The following is a 21,690-nucleotide window of genomic DNA, read 5'->3' on the forward strand; positions in this document are numbered from 1 at the left end:
CCTGTCCAAGCTCCAAAACAAGCTGAATCAAGGTTCATTGCATTTAGCATCTCTCTTTTGGATTGCATAAACAATACTTTAGATTTAGAAGATTGACTAGGCTATCGAAAAAACAAAAACAAAAAAACACTACATAGATATTCTGATGTCTATTGATCTTCTAACAAGGTTGATACTCTGCAATTATCACTCTTTATCTTTGTATTGATTTGATTTTTTTTACTATAATGGGAATGGAGAGCAACCAATATTGTCATATTGGATCTCCCTTTTGACTGACACTTGAAAGAGTATGGACCCAGTGAAGAACACTCAAACCTTGGGAAACAACACTTGTCTGGTAAGGCATGTGGGGAAGGAGAGGGAGGCATGGCCTGCTATTCTGTGTCTCCTTTTGCCATGCAATATAGGGCCTACATATGGGGTGTGTGTGGGTGTGGACTAGGTTGCTTTCTCTCCTTCACGTTAGGCTCCTAAACTGCTGAAAAACTTTACACAGAATTTTAGGTCGGTTTGAAAAGAGAAGAAAAATAAGATTCCCGCTTGGCCTCCCTTCAACTTTGCTCACTTTCATGAATACTTTTCATTATCTATTTCTTCAAAAAGGGGGAAAAAAAAATTGATTCTTTTCTTAGGAAAGGAAACAGAAACAAAGGGGAGAAAAGAAAAACAAAGCAAGAGGCAAATAAACCCATTGATGTTTCTAAAACTGTACATAGAACCCAATATGACGAGCCAAAGCCAACAATGATGCCACCTAAAGCTTCCTCCTCTCATTTCCCAGAGTAGACAGGGAAATTAATTACTGATAAAATTAATTACTGATAACCTTAAAAAAAGGAAAAGGAAAGAATATTCAGCTCTGGTTTGAAGACCCTTTTATCAGAGGTTGAGAAGTTTTTCCCCATTCTTCAGGTGGGCTCTTCACCTCCATCAGCAGTGCCACCACTTCCTTCATGGTGGGCCGTTCCACTGGCGAAGAGTTCACGCAGAACATTGCTATCCCGAGTGTTTGAAGCATCTCTTGTATCATCTGGTCTGGTAATCCTTGGAGCTTTGAATCAAGTACTGATGCAGCTGGTTCAAAGCTGCCCATTTTCTTTTTCACCCACTCAACTATGTGTAGCCCGCCCCCAGCCTGGGGCTCAACCGCACTGCGCCCGCTTAGTATCTCCAGCAAAACCACTCCATAACTGTAAACATCGCTCTTTTCTGTTATGTTCATCGTGTATCCATACTCTGCAATCATTATAAAAGAAGTTTGAGACTTAGAACAAAGATTTCCATGCTAAGATGAACCACTGAAACTGCATAAAATGAATCAAGAATGCCGGTTCCCTTGGCAATGGAGATTAAAAGAAACTGAAATGTTATTAAGCTTAAAGAATAAATGGCTCAAGTAATAACAACAGGCACCTATGAGAAGCAATTCAGTTAACCATGCAAATTATGAACATAAAATGGTAAAATGCAGAAGAAGAGGCAATGCTTGGTTAGAATTGCTTGCCTGGGGCAATATACCCATAAGACCCGGCTACTCTGGAAATCGCCTGGTGGTAATTTGGAGAGATCATCAGCTTTGCCAGTCCAAAATCTGCAAGATATGCTTCATACTTGGAGTCCAGAAGTATGTTATTGCACTTCACATCTCTGTGGAGTATTGTAGGTAAACAATCATGGTGAAGATAAGCAAGACCTTGTGCTGACCCAACTGCAATCTTGTACCTAATTTCCCAATCCAAGTTCCTATTCCCCTGCAGCAGCTGTTGCAGATTCCCATTGGAAATGTAGTTATAGAGAAGGAGCTTAACACACTTGTTGGAACAGTAACCTAGGAGCTTCACAATGTTCCGATGTCGAATGTGTCCAAGAATTTGAATTTCTGAGGCAAAAGAGTCCACTGGGTCTCCATCCTTCATCGTTTTCCAAAGCTTTTTCACTGCAATCAACTCCCCATTGGGCATTTCTGCCTTGTACACCACCCCAGAACACCCTTTTCCAATCACATTTTCATCTTTCAGGCAATCCAGGATGTTGTCAATTGTGAAATTTAGCTTTTGAAATGGAATGAATGTCCAAGGATATGAGAAATCTTCAGCCCCTGATGAGGAAGCTGATGTGCCTGAGGACTTCTCTACCATATACTTGTGATTCCTTGTTACTAGAATCCATGATGCAATAACTGACATGATCACAGAAGCAAGAATAACACAGATCAAAGCTGCAGTTTTAGCTGATTTCATCCCATTTCTTCGAGCCAGACCTGAAGAACAAGTATACCCGTCCACTGACTGACAAAGCCTAGGATTCTCAAGGTATGAGGTTGAAGATAGAGTTCTGAAGAATGTTGTTACAGGGATAGGACCTGAGAAGTTGTTGTAGGAGATATTGAGGGAAGTTAGACTTGTAAGCAACCCCAAAACTCCAATCTTTCCATAAAGCATATTCTGAGAAAGATCAAGCGATTGCAGCTGCGTCAAACCGGACATTGTCTCAGGGAGTTCTCCTGTAAACCCGTTGGAGCCCAAATCCAAACTGATGGTTAAACTTGTAATGTAGCCAATTTCAGGTGGAATTGGACCAGAGAGGCTGTTGAAGCTCAAATCAAGCAGGGTTAGCTTCTGCAAGTTCCGGATGGATTTGGGGATGGACCCAGTTAGTAGATTGTTGTTGAGGATGAGCTTGTTCAAGTAACTGAAGTTCCCAAAACTCCATGGAATTCCGCCTGTGAAGCTGTTTCGACTGAGATCAAGCTGCTCCAAATTCACCAGCTCCCCTAGTTGGGAGGGAATTTCCCCAGTTATGTAATTATTGTGCACATCCAGCAACTCAAGAACTGTGATGTTGGCAATCTCATGAGGGAGGCGACCAGAGAAATGGTTCATGTACAAGTCAAGAAAGACGAGGTTCTGCAATTGGCCTATCTCCTTGGGAATCTGGCCTGAAAGCTGGTTTTCCCCAAGCCTCAATCTCACTAAGGACTGACAATTCGAAACACTTCGTGGCAGTCGTCCTGATAATGAATTCCCAAGGAGCAGAAGCTTGCTTAGCTTCTTCAAACCGAAAATCTCTTCCGGGATTGACCCAGTGAGCTTGTTCCTCGAAAGGTCAAGTGCATAGAGCTCAGTACAGTTCCCAAAAGAGGATGGTATGGTTCCAGACACCAAATTACCCCACAAGAAGAAACTCTGCAGATATTTCAAGTAGCCAACCTGCCATGGAATTGGGCCAGATAGTTGGTTCTTATCAAGCTGAAGAGCGGTAAGACTTGTACAGTTGCTCAACTGCCATGGAATCAAACCAGTGAGCGAATTGTCCGACAGATGAAGCTGCTCAAGAACCACTAGTTTCCCCAAGTCTCCAGGGATTTCCCCGGAAAGTTCATTTGCAGAGGCGTCAAGGATAACAAGCGATGAACAATTGGAAAGGTCAGGTGGGATGGGTCCTGTGAGTGAATTACCCCACAGAAGCAAACTAGTAAGCTTCTGCAACCTGCCCAGCTGAGGAGGGATCGAACCAGTAAGCTTGTTCATATGCAGGTACAAGTTCCTGAGCTCTGAACACAGCCCAAGTTCAGGTGGAACTGACCCGAATACCTCAGTATCATAAAGGGCCAAAGTCTGGAGATTGATTAGGTTCCCAAATGTAGGCGGTATCACACCGGAAAGTCCAGTGGCTGCCGCACCAAACGTGGTGAGATTAGTAAGTAATCCTAACTGGGGTGGAATCTCTCCAGTCAGATAAGGGTTGCCCCCAATTCGAAACTGTTGGAGAGACACCAAAGAGCCTAATTGGAACGGTATGGACCCATTGAGAAGATTGTCTTGGAGACAAAGGATTTGCAATGAAGATAGGTTAGCAAGCTGCTGAGGTATGCTACCAGACAATCTATTGGAGTTCAAGAAGAGAAACTCAAGCGATGAGAGCCCTCCCAGTTGTGGAGGAATTGGACCAGAAAGAGAGTTAGAGGAGAGGTCTAGCAGGCGAAGATGAGAGAGTAGGCCAAAGGAAGGAGGAATTGTACCAGAGACATTGGTGGAGGAGAGGTTGAGGAGTTGCAGAAATGAGAGAGACGACAGTTGAGATGGCAATGAAGAGAGGTTGAGGAATGTGTTGGGTAGAGAGAGTGAGATAACCCTGTCTTGTGGAGAGCATGTAATGCCTTGCCATGCACATGGGGTCGAGCTTGATGGGTTCCATGAGGAGAGCACAGCCGATGATGACTTTGAAGAAGGGTCTGCAGCAGCAAGAAGAGAGAGAAGAGCCTGCCCATCAGGAGACAGAGAGGTGACCAGGGTTTGAGCCATGGTTGCCCAAAGGAAGAACAAGAAGAACAGTGGAGAGGATGTAAGAAAACAGGCTTTTTTCTCCATTTTTGGGCTCTGTGACAAAGATAGCAAATGGGTTTGAAGAATCAGAACTGGTGGTCCTATTAGCGGCTCTGCTATCGGTGGTGGTGGCGCTGAAAGTCCACTCTAGGAGACAACATGCATGTGAGGGAGGGTTTTGTGGAGGTGGGGATGCTTGAGTTTCACACTAGCTGTTGAACCCATGCATGTGAGCAAAAAAGATAGTGCTAGCTTCTCTTAAGTGGAAAACAGTACTGTTGAACACACACAAAGTTATTGCTCAAGAGTCTCAACTCCCTTACCGGAAAAAAGCCCTCCTGCTCCCTCAACCGCCGGATGTTGTGCTAGTGGAGGTGCTGCTAGTCAGTGGTCATACAATGGTGAAGATGACAACCTCAAACTCAAGCCCTTCTAGGGTTTACTCCATGAATGCTGGCCATCATATTCTGTGTCTCATCACTCCCATATGGTGGTGGTGGTGGTGGTGAGTGGTGGCTGAGCAGCTTTGGTTTGAACTTTCAGGGAACTCTTGTACTTTCTACAAAAGAAGAGTTCAAAGGCCATTCATGCATTTAAATACCTCCAATTACCTTAGCCCAAAACTACCCTCACCATCCAATGGGATCATCAGCTCTCCTCCAGGGGCAGTGTTGTGATGTTGAACTCAAAAACAAGCTTAGCATAATCAGCAGATGGGAAATAAAGGAAAGTGGGCAAATGGGTCGGATTCCAGTGGGTGGGTGGTGCCTAGGGAAGAGTAAGATTTGATGATATAGGAGTGAGGCAGCTTGGGAAATTGTGAAAGGTAAAGGGACTGGAGGAAGCAACCATTTCAATGTCTTTTCCTATATATATTATTGCCTGTTTACTACATAAACAATACACCATCTACCATTGTTTGTTTCTCATATAATTTATACATATGACCTAGGGTTTGGCCCTAAAATTTTGTCACCTCTTGTGAATTTTCCTATCAACATCCCATTTTACTTCTTTCAAACGCCCAATTGCATAACATATATAGTAAAAGACACAATATTATGTACGGTCCAACCTTGTATTATCAAATGGGTTTTGTACTATGGTCTAAAATTATGTAACATTAACTATAGCCTATGTTTTCGAGTAGAGAAATGATAAATAAAGTTTGGAATTATTATCTTCTTGAGAGTGAAATGGTAAAAATGTGTAAGTAGAGATAGGGTTGGATTTGGTTTCCGAGGAGGAAGTGGTGGGTTTGTTTTGGGAGTGGTGGCAAAGGAAAATGCAGAGTCACATGAAAGAGAGGCTTGTAGGGTTATATAACATAAATTATATTAGGGCACATTTCACGATTAGGGTTTTATTAGGTTTTTAGGTTTTGACTCTCTTCACTATTCGGCCGCACCGCATTTTATTTCATTTTATGAAACCTAAGCTGATTGGGCCACTCTTGGGTGCCACCACATGGAGCTATTTTGTATGAAATGACCATTAGCACCCTAGCTGAACCAAAGCTCCAAGGGAAGTTTTGGAAACCCATTGGCCTGAAATTGTGTCTCGAGCATCAAAATTGTAGGGTGTGCAAATCACTTTGCTGTGACGTGAGCCAAGTAAAACCCTAATTACTGTAGTCAAAAGGGTGGATAAATGGGCTTGGCTTTGGGCTTGGACAGATTCAAAGGCCTCATATAGTTTATTAGGGGGCTTCATTTTTCATCTCAATTTTACTTAATTAATTATACTTATACAATAATAATAATAATAATGATAATAATAATAATAATTGATTTTTAATTGAACCCACATAATATAAATACATCAAAATGAATAATGCAATCATTTTAACTTCATTAATATATATATATATATATATATATATATGTAAATTAAATTATTTTAATATGAATTTTAAGATAATAATTTAAAATTAGGTACCATGAAGTGCACTCATTGGGTCAAAGCAACCCCATCATGGGTTCAACCAAATGATGACCCCATTTAGTTTAAAGGATTATTGGCCAACCCCTTTACATATGTGTAACAATTTCTAAGTATTACACAAAATAAATAAATAAAAATAAAAATATAGATTGGGTTTTGCATTTCTTAAGGTTGACGTATCATTAATTCATGCATAGATGAATGTTGAATGTTGAAAAGAGGTTTACTCAAATAAATCAAAGATATGGCACATTCATAAAGGCACCCTTTCATGGATTACACAATCTCCTCACATGGATGAAAAAATTAAAAAATAAAAATGAAAGGAAATGTTTTTAATTTTATAAAAAAAATATAATGAAAGAATTTTTTTTCCCTATGTTCCCAAGAAAAAGTTCAAAAGAATATGATAGATTATGGGTTTTCATAAATAAATTATTTTTATTTTAAAAATATGCAACTTTTTTATTTTTTTATTTTTTATAAAAGTAAAATGAATTCTCTATTTCTTTACCAAACACACCCATCATTTTTCATGAATTTTCAATTTATAAATTAGTGTTCAAGTTGCAGTGGTCCAAAGCAAACTAGGTGAGTAAAATAATGGCACAAAAAGTGTAGGGTGGGGGTCCTGCAAGCTCCCTCTCAGAGGTGCAAGGCCCCCATAAAAGGGGTTCAAATAATACCCTAATGTGGCCTTCAATTTTTCTATGCCCAAAACCCATTATAATATTGAAGCCTGAAGCCGGAGTTTCAGAGTCTAAGACCAAAATCCTAGTGAAATTCAAATCTAAAAGGAAATGAGAGTAGGAAGTGAGTGGTTTGGACAAAAACATAAAAAAGATGTCTCTAAGATAGGAAGGAGATACCAAGATGGAAATTGGAGTCAGATAGGCCTGCCTGCAATCTTTAGTGGTAGGAGATAGGGAACATGCATAGAATTTCTTACCATTCTTCTCATGTCTTTAAGCACAAGCATTTGATATGGCTGCTTCTTGAGACTTGAGCACTACTCTCTCTGTCATTAGTATCTTAGTTTATAGTTCATAAACCTAGACACTTGTATTTTTCCCTTTGAAATTTCATTTTTTTATTAGGGTTACACCATCCATATTGGAAGTAATTTCTTCCCATTTCAAATTTGTTTATATGTTGTTTGGATCTGATTTTCTAGCTTTTAATGATGTTTACCACACTTTCAAACATGATTTATCTATGTTTTGTAGAAGAAAAAAAAGTAAGAAAACCACATTTTTACTTAATTCAGTTATTAAAAATAAGAAAAATAACCTTATTTTTTAAAAACTATCCCAAACAGGCCCTTAGAAAACCAGCAAGATTAGTGGAGATGAAAGACACAACCAAGGACAAGCAGACCTAATGTAGTGCTCAAACTCCTGTAAGTAGGACAAGTGATGGGGCTTTCCTCTCTACCTACACTGACTTTAGGGTGCCTTTCTTTGCTCTTTGCTCTTGTGTCTTTAAATTTCATGGAGCCCATAACCCTATTAATAATAGGGCAGTCTCAACTTAGTTTGCTTTTAGATTCCATCTCATAGGGTAATCTCCCTAAACAAAAGATCAAAACCATAAAGAGACAAATTTTAAAGTCATGATAAGAAAAGCATGAAGAAGACAAAAAGATGGAAACCTTGGAGAAGAGCCACAGGCTCACTTAGTCACCCTGCATAAAAAATAACACATAAAAATGATCATGTATAGGGCTAGGGTTGGTAAGGACTCATAACAGAGATCTCCACAAAAGCATACTTGAAATTAAAAGGCATCATCTTTCTTGGTATCCTGCTTTGAGCTAAGAAAATGGAAGACTTTTTGGCAAGATGACCACTCGGTCAATATCAGATTCTTTGGTGCATAAACATATGCAATTTTCTTAACTGTTCTTGCAGCTTCTCAAAACCAGTGGCAAATGGAGGATCAGTTGTCAATTTGTCAGCATGCAGAGCTTTGTTGCGACTAACACCGAGTAACAAACTCTCAATGTCAAGCAACAAGTGAAGTACATCATACATTGAGATTGTTTTAAAACACTGAACGAGGATTCTTTAAATTAATGGAACTGGTCAACGACAAACTTGAAGGGCAAGGAAAGGGGAGGGATCAGAATCATGGATATAGAATAAATAATGATCACTTCTCATTGATAAATCATAAAGTAACATCTAAGGCAACTGCATAGATGAAAGGAAAAGGAGACACCAAACACAAACTAGAGAAAATTTGATCAGTGGGGCTACTAATTGAATGAGGAAAATCATGTTTGTGTTGTGATCATCATATGCTTTGTTTCGATATATTTTCAGATGGGTTGTGATCTGAAATGCAGTACACACCATCAAGATAAAACATTGATTTTTGTTAACCTTACCAAACAATGGCCTAACTGGAGATTTTACTTTCTTTCCATGCTCAGACGAGGCATGGCTTGGGCGGTTTCACATTTTTCCAACTATATGAGGTCACTGAGAAACTCTATAGGTCAGTTTGGTCCATCATCCCTTTCAAATTTGAACCATCTCCAATTTGCATACAAACTTGCTTCGTCATGAAAAGGTAGAGCATCAGTTGGAAGAGGTTCTAACTTACGAGTTGCTGTAACTGCTGGCAGCTTTTGCCTATACTTTTTTGCCATTTCTTCAGCATCAGAAAAAACTTTCTGCCAGAAAGTAAAATCTTATGAAAATTGTAACTTTAGAAGTCAAAATCAGAGAATAGCCACACTTAGAAGACATTACAATATAGAAATAGAGATAAACTAGAAGAATATAAGCACCTCTTTGTTTGATAGAAATAGACCAGGCTCACTTTCGAGGTCAGCAATACTGCAAGCCATAATATCAAACTATCATTAGTGACCATTATTTAGCATTAGCTAAACTTGTCTGACATGAAATGTTCTAAACATTTCCCCATTTTAGCTTCAGGCAAACACAAAGGGAGTTGGCGCGGAAGGGAGAGGGGGGGGGGGGGGTTTGGTGGTGGTGGTGTGGGGAGAAGGGATATAAGAACCACATACATCAATGATACAAGTTATGAAACTTTCATCAGGTGGGTTCATTCCCATCCTAGTTTCATGTAAGCCCATGATGAACTTAGAAACCATCTCAACCAAAAGATGGTGAGATGGAAAGACATGATGAACTATGATATCACATAATTGGAATACAAGCATTTTATGGGCAATTGCTAAATGATAAATGTGATTTTATTGGTTGCCAACCTCATATATACATGCATCATCAGATATCTAAAGTACAAAAGTGCACTATTGTCCAGTGATCGTAGTGCTAACAGAATCATCCACAATCATCTCATCTATCAATATTAATGGACTTGGGGCAGAACCAAAGTGACCTTGGATGTCTCATTGAAATGAACTACTCAATCATGTTTTACATTGCGTTTTTGAGGCAGACAGTCATCCTATAAAATGGCATCCCATTATAGAAGACAGATCTATCAACACAAATAACAGTCCATTTTCAGGATTTCAATTTTTCTTTCTTTTGTTCCAATGGCACAAGGCATCTGCTTTCTACAATTAACTCTGTTTTGGAATATGATCTAAGAGGATGGATTTGCAGCTTGTTTTGATAAGTACAATGGAAAATTTTCATTTCCATTTGACCTAACACAGTGAGATAATGATAGTTTTTTCATTTTCTTTCTTTTTCCTTTCATCAGAACACAGAAGAAAACTCCTACAAACTTCAACTTAATAGAGTTAGTAAACTTGCATGACAACCCCTTTGATAACTAGATGGTGCTGCTTGGTGCTCCTGCACAAGGTTGCAATATAAATAAAACATATTCTTAGGTGCCAACACCAGGATCTTTGGGCAGGTTTCCCAGATAGCTATGATGTTGGGTGAAATAAAATTTTAGAAAGAGAATATACACCTTGATTTCTGGATTCCAGTCTATTAAAAAGGGAAAGGCAAGGTGCTAGGAATCAGGCTTTGCCAATTTAGTAGTAGTTGTCCATATCCTTACCACTGTAACTGACAGGGGTGATTCAGAAGTTGTCATTTTTATCAACTATTACCTAGATCAGATATAGCTATAAAATTTCCAAGATAATTAAACTCCCCACCTGAAGATTCCACCATGGCCAGGATATTTCCAATAAAGTCTTTTTTTCTAGACATAGAGTTCTCCTTTCTTATGCCTTTTAAGCTTGTATTTTTTTTTACCTTCATAACTTGAAGGAAATCAAACACTCAAGGGATGCAAAAGTTTGGAAATAAATTAGAAAACTATGAAGAGAGGAAATGAACAACGACCTTGGGAGTCAGAATTGAGGATTACTTGTAAATGCTATAATGATTTCTTGGGCTTACCTGAGAGCTATTTTGTTGGGAAACATGGACTTTACTACCATAACTTTAACCTTCTCATCAACTGTTAGCAAATCACTGACAGAAGTAACTCGGGCACGAGTGATGTTTGAGATATGCAGCAACCCACTGAAAAACATTAGAGAGTTATTAGTCATTTCTTCACCAGTGATAAACAAAAGAGAATAGGGAACTTGATTTAGCTTATGTGATAGGCCTATGGATCATCTCCAAATACATACAATTTGCTGTAAGTGAATAGAAATCTAGAGCAATACTATTCATTAGAGGAGTCTTGGCAGATCTTTTAATTTACTTTGAAAAACTACAATTTATGAGAAAGTTTTGACTAATAAGAAAAGCCTACCAGACAATTTACAAAGTTAATGTCCTATTTGTACCATTAAAATTTAGAAATTTATTCAGTATTCAAAAGATGAAGATGTAGATGTAGAAAAGAAAAAAAGCAAATAAAAACAGCCAAAAGAGAAGTTTTCCCTCTATTTTTATTTTTATTTTTCACTAACAACCAATTTGTATAGAGGTTATTTAAAACTTCCTTAGTGGCCAGACTTAGTAGTTATCACGTAACCACAAATATCATCTTCTCCCCTGAAACCACCATTATTGTCACCACCATCGTGGCATTGCCTCTACCTCTACACTGCTGTGCCGTTCATCAACACCACTGCCATCTTAGTAAACATAACCACAGCCTCTAACACCACCACACTGCTATGATCACCATCCACCAGGGGGTCGTCCATTCTTGCCAAGAAGCTTTAGGATCTTGGAACAGCCTCTTCCTCCAAGATCCTAAGAAGTGCTCTAGTGTCTAAAAGACCATTGGAGGGTTGCAGCAAATCAGTAATGCTTGAGAAAAGGTCCTTCACAGATGTAGTGAAAAAGGCTCATGGAGTGGTGGGTGAAGTGGTGTGGTTACAGCTAGGGGTTATGGAGGTCCAGCATAGGGAGGAACTACTGAAGTGATGCTTAGTGGGAAGATAAGGGGGAGTCTCCTGGCTCCATTTCAGTTTTTGCCCACTTTGAAGAGGCGGGCTGCTAGGAGCAGGAAGTTGAAAGGTGGTGTGAGGTTATCTTTGATAAGGGATGCTCTCATCCCTTTTTATTTTGAAGAAGCCTCCAACGCAGAGTCGATGTTTGTAAGTTTTAAGAAGGCATGAGGATAAGCCCTTATATCTAGACAGATGGGCTCTAGAGGTAGGGTGTTTTTCATAGAAAAGTATTTCCAAAGGAAGTGTAAGCAAGTGTTGTGGGGCTTCTGCCACATTCATGGTGTTGTCAGGTTTTGAGAAAGCTAGGAGATAGCTGTGGTGGATTTTTGGTAGTAGATAAAGATACCGCCCAACAACGAAAATTGCAATGGGCAGCAGTTTTGGTGAAATCAAACAGAAGGAGGATGCCTAGGACATTAACTAGTGGTGGACCTATCGTGCTTTGCGATACAGCTCTGGTGGAAGTTCCACAATGGCTATCTTAGGTTGCTCAAAGCTTGGTTGCAGCCAACTGGAGACAAGGGGACAGGTTGAGGATGTGTCACACGCTGAAGGGAGAGTGGGGAGCAACGTCTGTAAAAAAGGAGTGGCACATGGGACATGTCATCCTCTTATTCAAAGAGTAGGAGCAAGCCTGTGGCAGCTACTATTGGCTCTAAAAAGGGGGTCTTAGGTGGATCAAAAGATGGGTGTAGGTTTGCAAAGGGTGAGGGGCCTAAAAGTTAGAGCAAAGATAGCTTTTTTTTTTTTTTTTTTTCCTTGATAGGTAAAAAGAAAACATGTATTAAGAAGAGAAGTGCCAAAAAAGTGCCCCAAAGCACACAAAGAGTATACGAAGAGCTCCACCAGCACCAACAAAAAATAAAGAGGGACTAACAAAAAACAACACCCCTCAAAGAGCCCCTAACCAATCCACAAAATCTACAATAGAGGATAAGCCAGAAACTATAAACAATTTGGACCACGCCCAAAGATTACAAGGAAAAATAAGTTCAATCCCTTGTACAGACAGCTCTTTGTTATCAAGCGCTCTATTATTCCTTTCTTTCCAAATTGTCCACAACAAACACAAAGGAATAGCCTGCCAAACCTTCTTCCTTTTCTTACCCACAAAGGACCCGTGCCAACTTAAAAGCAACTCTCTCATTGAAGAGGGCAGCACCTAAGACACACCAAACAAAGAAAACAAAATATGCCAAGCAACCCGAGTCTTGTCACAATGGATGAGAACGTGATCAATTGATTCTTCCTCTTCGTGACAAAGAAAACATTTGTTTTCTATTGACCACCCTCTCCTCCTTACAAGATCCAGAGTTAAGACTTTACTCCAAGTAGCCTCCCATGCAAAGAAGCTAACCTTAGGCAACACCCAAGAATTCCAAATGATTGCAACTGGGAAATTGGAAGGACCCCCAAGCTCCAAAACCTTGTACAGGGCTTTAATAGAACATTTTCCACACTTGGCCTAAAGTGAGAGAGCGGTAGCTAGTGGCAAGCTCATAAAAGTTGGTGGGCTTAGTGGTGGGTTTGAGGGGTCATACTTGAAGGAGGCCCATTGCCAAAGGGAAGGGAGTAGCATAATATGCTAAGCCAAGAGAGCCCCATAGAAAGGGATGGGTAGTGGAATCTCTAATCTATAGAGGGATTGTGGGCTAGGTTGACAAGTCATTGAATTTAATGGGTGTGGGCCTAGACTGGAGGAGATGGTGGATCTTCAGGTGAGTTGTAGGCTAAGTTGACACTTTGTTGAATATAAAGGGGGCGGGCCTTGGTTGGAGGAGTGAGTGGGCATAATCTCTTTAGGCTTAAAGGGCTTTGAGGTTCCTTTTGTCTCTAGCTCATCCTTCTAAGTAGGACGTTGAGCAAGAAGAGGTAGGTGGGGGGGGTGTGGAGGGGGGGTTGGAGGGAGTTCAATGACATCAAGTTAATGGTAATGCAATCCATATCGTTTTTTTTGCCTTATGATCACTGACAATGCACTCATGGCAGAAGGGGCTAGATTCCTAGGTTCTCTTTTCTTTGTGATTTCTTTGGGAAGTCGGATTAAATCAGGAAAGAGATGTTTTAATCAAGAATGAGATGGTCATAAATTAGGGGGAATTCTAGGACTCCAAGGAAAGGGAGGGAGTCCTTTCTCAAGAAGAGGATGAAGTTAGAAGGATAGCAAAGAGGGGGTGTCACAAGTGGACCCTTGTTGAAAAACCTAATAGAAGTAGAAACAAAGGGAGATTTATAATTGGGGGAAGTTTGAGAAAAGTCATAATGCTACATTTTTTGTGTTCATCCCAAAGAAAGGGGGGCGCAGAGGATATTAATGAGTTTAGGCCTATTAGCTTGGTGAGTGATCTATATAAGATCCTTGCTAAAGTATTAGCAAAGAGATTGAAGAAGGTGGTGGGAAAAGTGGCTTCCAAGTCTCATAATGCTTTTAGAGAAGAAATGCAAATTCTTGATGTGGTGTTAATTGCTAAGGTTCTATGTTGAAAAGTGATGCATGTGGCATCAAGCTAGACATTGAAAAGACATGATTACATCAACTAGATTTTCTTTCTATTAGTTCTTGAAAAAGATGAATTTTGGTCAAAAATAGATATGATGGATTAAATGGTGCATATTTTCTACAAAATTTTCAGCACTTGTTACTGGCACCCCTTCTAGTCTTTTTCAAAGCTCTAAGGGTTTGAGACAAGGGGATCCTCTTTCTCCTAATTTGTTTGTTGAGGCAATGGAGGTTCTTAGGTTTCTTTTGAAGTGAGCTAAGGAAAGAGGCTAACTATTGGGATTTAAGGAGAGAAGTAGAGGTGGTGAAGGGAAGGAAGTGCCCTATTTGTTGTTCGCAAATGATACCCTTGCTTTTTGTGAGGCTTCTCTAGATCAAATAGATCATTTAAGCAAGTTGATCATGTAGTTTGAAGCCATCTCATGTTTGAAAATTAACATAGAAATAACAAGTTGATTCTAGTTAGAAGGGTGGATAATGTGGAGAAGTTGGCCTATGAATTAGGGTGTAAGTTAGGAGAGTTTTTTTGTTCTTATATGGGGCTTCCATTAAGCACTCTTTTTAAATCAATGGCATTTTATGATGGAAGAGCGGTTTCCCAAAAGGTTGTCGATATGGTAAAGATAATATATCTCTAAAGACAAAATAGGCTTACTTTGATTCAAACCACATTATTTAGCTTGCCCATCTATTTTATGTCATTGTTTTCTGATCTAAGAAGAGTTAGATGGAAGCTTAAGAAGATTCAACAAGATTTCCTCAAGGGAGATAGGGCTTTGGAGAGGAAACTTCATCTAGTGAAGTGGTTGATTGTCTGTAGGAAGAAAAGAAAAGGAGATTTAGATGTTATATGTCTTCACTAAATAAGGCTCTTTTGTGTAAGTGGAGTTGAAGATATGCCTCTGAAATGGGAGCTATCTAGAAACAAGTTATAAGTGGAAAATATAGTAAGGAAGGAGAAGGGTGGCGATCTTGTGGCATGAGATATGAGTATGGTGTTGGGTTTTGGAAAGTTATCAGTAAGGATTGAGACATCGTTAATCATATAACTTCCTTTTTGTGGGGAATGGGAGAAGGGTAAAGACTTGGAAGGATAGGAGGTGTGGGGATGAGCCCTTGTGTGTTTCTTTCTCATCACTGCATGCTTGAGCCTTATCAAAAGAGGCTTGGGTGGCGAATTTGTAAGACCTAACAAGTGATAAGGATAACGGAAACCCTTGTTTCTCTAGACATCAAAATGCTTGGAAATTGGATAATGTAAAAAAAACTCTTTTCTAGACTATAAAGCAAGGTAGTGAATATAATGGAGGAGGACATAGTGGTGTGGATAGATTTGAGGAGTGATACCTTCCTTGTGAAGTCTCTATATGTTGCCTTGGAGCCTATGAGTTCAATTCCTTTTCCAATAGGGGTTAATTGGAATCCTTGGTTTCCATCTAAAGTAAGTTTCTTCGAATGGGAGGCTTGTTGAGGAAAGGTATTAACTCTCAATCAATTTTGGAGAAGAGGTTAGGAGTTGGTCAATTGCTATCTCTATAAAGTAGAAGAAGAATCAATTGATCACATTCCTCCTCACTATGCTAAGACAAGGTCTCTTTGTTTGGCATTCCTTAGGTGTTGTCTACCATAGGTAGAGAGAATCTTTTAGGATAGCATGACTCCTTTATGGGAAGAAGACATAAGAAAGTTTGGAGAGTTGTTCCTTTGTGCATTTTTTGAACAATTTGAAAAGAGAGAAATCAAAGTTCATTTGAGAACGAGAAGCAATTTGACCATATTCTAAAAGAGTCTTTTCCTTAATAATATCTTCTTAAAGTTGTGCATAGATGAAGGCTCAATGCTTTGAATTGATTTTGTTGATTGGTTGGATCCCCGCTAAGGGAGAGAGTTGTTTCTTGTGTTCTCTCTTTTTTTACTATACCTTTGGCACTCATTGTATATGTCTTGTGTTTGTTTATAAAATCTTATTATTGCCTATTGATATATATATTGTTTTGCTTGCTTGTAAAAAAATGTATTTATTTTAAAGCAAAACATATAGAACTGTTTAAAATAAAATCACAAATATCAGTTACACAATCTTTTACTATACATTTTATCTCATAACATTTATTGCATATATCTTGTACACAATTCAGATGAATTGAGTTCACTTTCTGAACTAGCCAACCTGGACCTCAACCGCATGAACATAACTGATAAGTGCATCATAGGGGATGAAGTAAACATGGTTTGTGCTAAATTTTCAGCATTCTTAACTTTCTCAGAATCATCTCCCCTTTTCTGCACCAGTCCTAACAAGTCATTACTTAGAAGTAAGGCACATGCATATAGAAAGCATCCAGCTAGGTGAAACTAATACAAAACTGTCTTGGTGCTATATGTTGGCATCTTTATTTCCTTCCATTCTTTTCCAAATTCATATAATTTAGCTTCTACTAATGTGATAACTCTTTATCCAAGAAACAATGTGATTTGTTTCCTTATTTTGTTATTCAGATATCAGCTTATCCCACATTCACAGCTTTGTTTCTGCTTCTTGGTAACAAACTTCAACATGGCATAAATCAAGGAAAAATTAGATGTGCAACTAGAGACCAGGTTATAGAACTAACAGTATCTCACCTTCTATTACTTTCACCAATCATTATTTGAGCTCCATATGGAAAAATTTTCTTAACAGTTCCTTCTAGAAGTGTTCCCTCTTGAAGGTGAGACTTTTCCTGCAACATTATATAGCGATTCAGGAGGGCTCTGTTTATAAGGAGGAGACAAACAGACAAAAACTCCCACTAATATTTTAAGTGTCATGCACACACACACAAGAGAGAGAGAGAGAGAGAGAGAGAACAACAACACAAAATCCCAAGAGAAAACTGACCCAAGCATCCTTCTCACTGAGTATTAAGTCATTCTTAGCTTCATCTATTCTAGTAATCTGCACATATAGTCGGCGTCCAACCTACACCATCAAGAAACCAACAAAATGAAAAGAAAAATCAAGACAAAATGGGTTAGAAAATGTGAGGAAAATGACTTAATAAACATGGAGATGCTAGAACTAAATTACCAGTTTAGTCAAAGTGTAAGCCAGAGAACCATTTGCTTGGCCATACAGACAATATTCAGTGCCTAGACTCAGAAACTTGCCAGCAGTTGACCAGGTGAGACCAACGGTGGCACCTCCTTAAGGTGTGTTATGACGGTTATTTTGTACATAAAGTATTTTATGAATAAAAGGAATCTTTATTTTTATTTTCCATGGGGACTAACTCGAATAATAGTTGAGTGCTCGCCTCCAATAACATTCATGCTGCAAGCAAGTCAATTTTAGATACAGCTCTCAATTTGCAATAATGACACTTCAACATACACTGGTTTCTCTCAACTTAAGTGAACAAAGCTTTTAATTCAACCATTTGGCATCAGCTACCCAAATCCTATTTTAGGATTCCATTCTATGCATGTCCATGTTTTTGTCATATTGTCCGCCATGATGTGTTTTGTTCACTGTGTCAACTAACATTCTTTTTTTTTTTTTTTTCTCATCCTCAAAGCATCCAAAAATTGAAAATTGTAAACCACCTACATAGTTTTTGAAGGCCTTTCACAAGGCGCACCTCCAAACAAGAGAAGCATAAATAAAATGGCTCCCAAAAGATTTACTCCTCTGTCAGAAAGGTGTCTGCCTAGCATGCTTTTTCACACATTGTATGCCTCAGAGGAATAGACAAATGCTTATGCCTCGCAAAGTCTTTTCACACCATAGCATGTAAGAAATATGCCACAATCAAACATACTTATGTCTTTTCTCATAGAAACTAATTTTCAATATTTGTGTATACTGCTTATGTTGTATATCAGCTATTTCTTTAGCTTTTTCTTTCTTGATAAATTTTATATACAGAGAAAATGGCTTATGCTTCATGAGAATAAACATTTCCTCTTTTCATTTTTATATCTAAATTCATCTATTAATTTTTATATATATTATAATCACCAACTTTTTACATACCTTTAAATATAAAGATAAAAAATCAAAAAGCTTACACTTCATGCCTCAATGCTCACCTTGCTTAGTAGAAAGGAAAATGTTTTATTTATGTTCTAGTTGATCCTGATTTGATACTAGGAGTATATTGTTTTTTCCCCAGCCACATTTTAACCATCTCATTTTATGAATAAAAGTTTTGTTCAATTCGTTAGGTAATACACAATCCTACAAGAGACATAAAACCTTACTTGATTCCATTCATCCCCTCTAATGCTAAGGGCAACATCTTTTTCGATCTCTTCTGTGTCATAAATTCCCTTTCAATTTATCTATTTAGTCTTCCTTTATTTTCCATAATTCACCATATTACTCCTCAATACCCTTTATGCTTAGCCTATGTCAATAATGACCATACACAGGTCTTCTTCTACCATATATACCTTCACAATCTGACATCTGAACAATAAGATAGCTTCTATTTGATTTCCCCCACAGGGATCTAAACTAATGTCCTTGTACTCTTCCTTCAAGTAGTAGTCTTAGCCTAATCACTCACTCCCAAAGTCTCATAGTATGTAAACATGTTGCATATCTCCTCTTTTCTAGTAAATCCTAGTTCTAGATTAAATAGTCAGTATCCATCTATTATGAACGCTAATCTGTTATCTTGACACATTCTAAACCATTGTCACCATGGAAATCTCCATCTGATGCAGTACAACTATATTAAAGTTGAGATTAATGCAACATGTATACATATAAACAGAATCAATGGTAACCCCACAAGTAACTAATATTAGAAAATTACCCAGCCTGAAATCCCAAGAAGTTCTAACTTACATTTTCTTTCAACTCGGTAAAGCTTTTAACTCTATTCAACAACTCAGCCTTAGGAAGGAAAGCTCGTAAACCCTGCCAAAACCAAATTCCAAATTTAGTAACAAACGCTTACAAGGACCAATCAAAGGGAGTGTGTATGGAAGTAAACCTCAATTCTTGTCAGAAGGCCACCAGTATTCCACTCTGTTATTCTAACCTCGATAGGTTCATTGAGTTGTTTTATCTGCCAAAAACACAAAAAGATTTCAACAAAACGTTTGAATCCCATTGACAGATATCACATATAAGTTAAACGTTATCATAGGCAACTAAAATCATGAGCTTAGATTCAAAAGACCGGTAATAACTGCCCCATACAGTGTTGAATACCACTAAGAGGCCAAGCACCGACTCTATAGTAACAGCAAGAAAATATCAAATAGACGTTTCACCAAAAGAAAAAGTAAGAAAAGAACCTGCCTCACTCGATGCCAGGCAATCCTCCGAAAGAACCGCCGTGTAGAAAGCAAAGGCCGGCCACTGAGCGTTCTTCCAAGAACCTCAGCAAACAAAACGGTGCCAGTCTCCACAACAGGGCTCCCTTGCATAGGTACCCTACTCAATGCATCATCATTCCTAACGATGCTCATTTTCCCATGAACCATAAACTCCTCAGCATCTTTCTCCACATCACACAACAAGTATTCCATCTCTTTGTCATACAAAGGAAGCACCTCCTTGGTCAGCATTGTGCCCAGAAGGTCTGCCCCAACATTCACATCAAGCTTGTTCTCATTCCCTGAAACAACCACACCCACTACAAAATCACCAGGTTTTGGCTCATAATACTCCACAGACACCAGTTTAGTAGACCCGCTCTCACTTATCTCACTGCCATCTTCCCCAGATGCTCCGTTGGCCTCCTCTGAACTCTCCCTAGGCTTAAAGAACTTTAAAAAAGGTGCTAATGCCTCATCTTTATCAGGCTTTTTCAATTCAGAATCAACATCTGAAGCAGAACCATTGTTTAAAGGCACCGGAGAAGGCTTACCCAACAATTCAAGCTCTTCAATATCTTGAACCCCATCAATTTCTGGGGTTTCCGGCAGCTGGGTACTCGAAATATCATAAAAAATGTCGTTTGGAGAGCAAAAGGAGATTTGGGTTGTTCTCCAAACGGGCGAATTCTTAGGAGAAACTAGGGTTTTTGATTGGGGTTTTCGAAGTGGTAATTTGGGTGTGTTGTGGAAGGAAGTAAACGAGATGTTGGAATTTAGAGGTGGGTGAGATGAGAAGCGGAAAGAGAGGGAATTGGAGGGATGGGCAAGGACTATTGGCATCTCCTTATCTGAAGCAGAAACTCATGAGCGTGAGCTGTGTCTGTTGGATTCTTTCAGCTTGATTTTCCTTGACGTTGTGGACTCCTCAACCATGAATTTGTCTAAAACGTAATGTCTGTTGTTTTATCATTTTTAATATTATTATTATTATTCACTTATGTGAAAAAATAAATAAAAATTAACTTTAAAAAAATTAAATTAAATTAATTTTTTTTTTAAAAAAAAACTTAAAATATAATTTTATTGTTGAGATAAGGAATCAGAACTTTTTATAAGAATCATTTTACAAACTTACAAAATTTGAAACTTAATACTCATCAAATATAACGTTTGATAAATCAATTTAATAGTTTAATATTATTTAATAACTTAATTTAAGTTATTATATTGATTAAATATATTTAATAATTTTAATTATTAAATCAATGAACTTATTTTTAATTTTAAATATTTTTTTAACTCATTTATCTATATTTAATAATATTATATTTTACTATCATGGCTTCATATCTATGTACTACTTATTTTTCAAAGTAGTTTTTTAATAGTTATTTTATAAATCATTAACACTTTTAATATAGATGTTCAACAATCCAATTTATTATTATTTAAAATTAATTGAAGTAATAAAATTAGACATAAAAACAATTCAAAAACATTAAAAGATAATTATGTTTATGAATCAAAATGATAATTACTGTCTAATAAAGCATAAAATTGAACACAAGAACACAGAAATTGAATATGAAATAAAACTTTGTATTAAAAATAAACCTTGAGTATAAGAGAGTTATTGATTACAAACTGGCTTGTTAACAATAGAAGGATTTGATTATAAAAGAAAAGGTTTTTTAAAGGAGAAGAATTACAAAAGCGAAGAGAAAATTTTGGAAAACACTCTTACTCACTATGGTATTTGTTTTTTCGCTTCTGTCTTGTGATGAACTTCACGTCTGTATTTATAGAGAAAATTGATCGACTTGAAACTTGTAGGAGTCCATGACTTTGAAGCTTATTTGAATCCGAAAATAATTTGAGTAGACAATTGATTGGTTTCTTTCTTGATTCAATCGAAGGAAATTACTTCATGTCAAAGAGGCTTCAAGTAAGTATGCCTCGTTTCTTCATGTGTTTCTTTGAAAATAAAAGTTGTCATATGGAAGACAACTTTCTCTATTTGAGTACTATTCAACACCATTTGAAACTATTTGAGTACCATTTTGATTTTTTTTATTTTTTTTATTTTTTTTACATTCTTCTATCTCATATGCACACTTCTTTTTTCAATTTATTTTTTTACTTGATAAATACAAGGGGACAAATGTACAAAATTACAGTATACAAAAGATTCTTGAAATCTTTTAGCTTAGGGCTTCCAAGAGAAGTTTTCC

The 21,690-nt window shown here is 37.9% G+C and overlaps 2 protein-coding genes across 2 annotated transcripts; both read right to left on the reverse strand.

Annotated features, from left to right (window-relative positions):
• Positions 1-659: 659 nt before the first annotated feature.
• On the reverse strand, positions 660-4,531 carry LOC117906151 (probable LRR receptor-like serine/threonine-protein kinase At1g34110). The gene is made up of 2 exons (XM_034819110.1): positions 1,508-4,531; positions 660-1,239 (listed from the first exon to the last, which is right to left on the reverse strand). The coding sequence occupies exons 1-2, from the start codon at positions 4,371-4,373 to the stop codon at positions 857-859; spliced, it is 3,249 nt and encodes a 1,082-aa protein (XP_034675001.1). The 5' UTR covers positions 4,374-4,531; the 3' UTR covers positions 660-856.
• A 3,875-nt stretch (positions 4,532-8,406) lies between these two features.
• On the reverse strand, positions 8,407-20,366 carry LOC117905911 (protein PIGMENT DEFECTIVE 338, chloroplastic-like). Its single transcript, XM_034818780.1, has 8 exons — positions 19,436-20,366; positions 19,129-19,203; positions 18,981-19,052; positions 17,028-17,108; positions 16,772-16,869; positions 10,634-10,759; positions 9,067-9,115; positions 8,407-8,949 (listed from the first exon to the last, which is right to left on the reverse strand). Exons 1-8 carry the CDS (start codon positions 20,297-20,299, stop codon positions 8,773-8,775), a joined length of 1,542 nt encoding a protein of 513 aa, XP_034674671.1. The 5' UTR covers positions 20,300-20,366; the 3' UTR covers positions 8,407-8,772.
• Positions 20,367-21,690: the final 1,324 nt, after the last annotated feature.

This window comes from Vitis riparia, chromosome 18, assembly GCF_004353265.1.
Source record: "Vitis riparia cultivar Riparia Gloire de Montpellier isolate 1030 chromosome 18, EGFV_Vit.rip_1.0, whole genome shotgun sequence".
NCBI lineage: Eukaryota > Viridiplantae > Streptophyta > Magnoliopsida > Vitales > Vitaceae > Vitis > Vitis riparia.

Excerpts from the sequence above, each read along its gene's own strand:
- LOC117906151 (XM_034819110.1), bottom strand. The coding sequence starts at position 4,373 with ATGGAGAAAAAAGCCTGTTTTCTTACATCCTCTCCACTGTTCTTCTTG. Across the intron at positions 1,240-1,507 it reads TTATGGGTATATTGCCCCAG|AGTATGGATACACGATGAAC; the intron begins GCAAGCAATTCT and ends TAATGATTGCAG.
- LOC117905911 (XM_034818780.1), bottom strand. The coding sequence starts at position 20,299 with ATGCCAATAGTCCTTGCCCATCCCTCCAATTCCCTCTCTTTCCGCTTC. Across the intron at positions 19,053-19,128 it reads GCCTTCTGACAAGAATTGAG|GGTTTACGAGCTTTCCTTCC; the intron begins GTTTACTTCCAT and ends TGGTTTTGGCAG. Across the intron at positions 9,116-10,633 it reads CCCAACAAAATAGCTCTCAG|TATTGCTGACCTCGAAAGTG; the intron begins GTAAGCCCAAGA and ends TATGGCTTGCAG.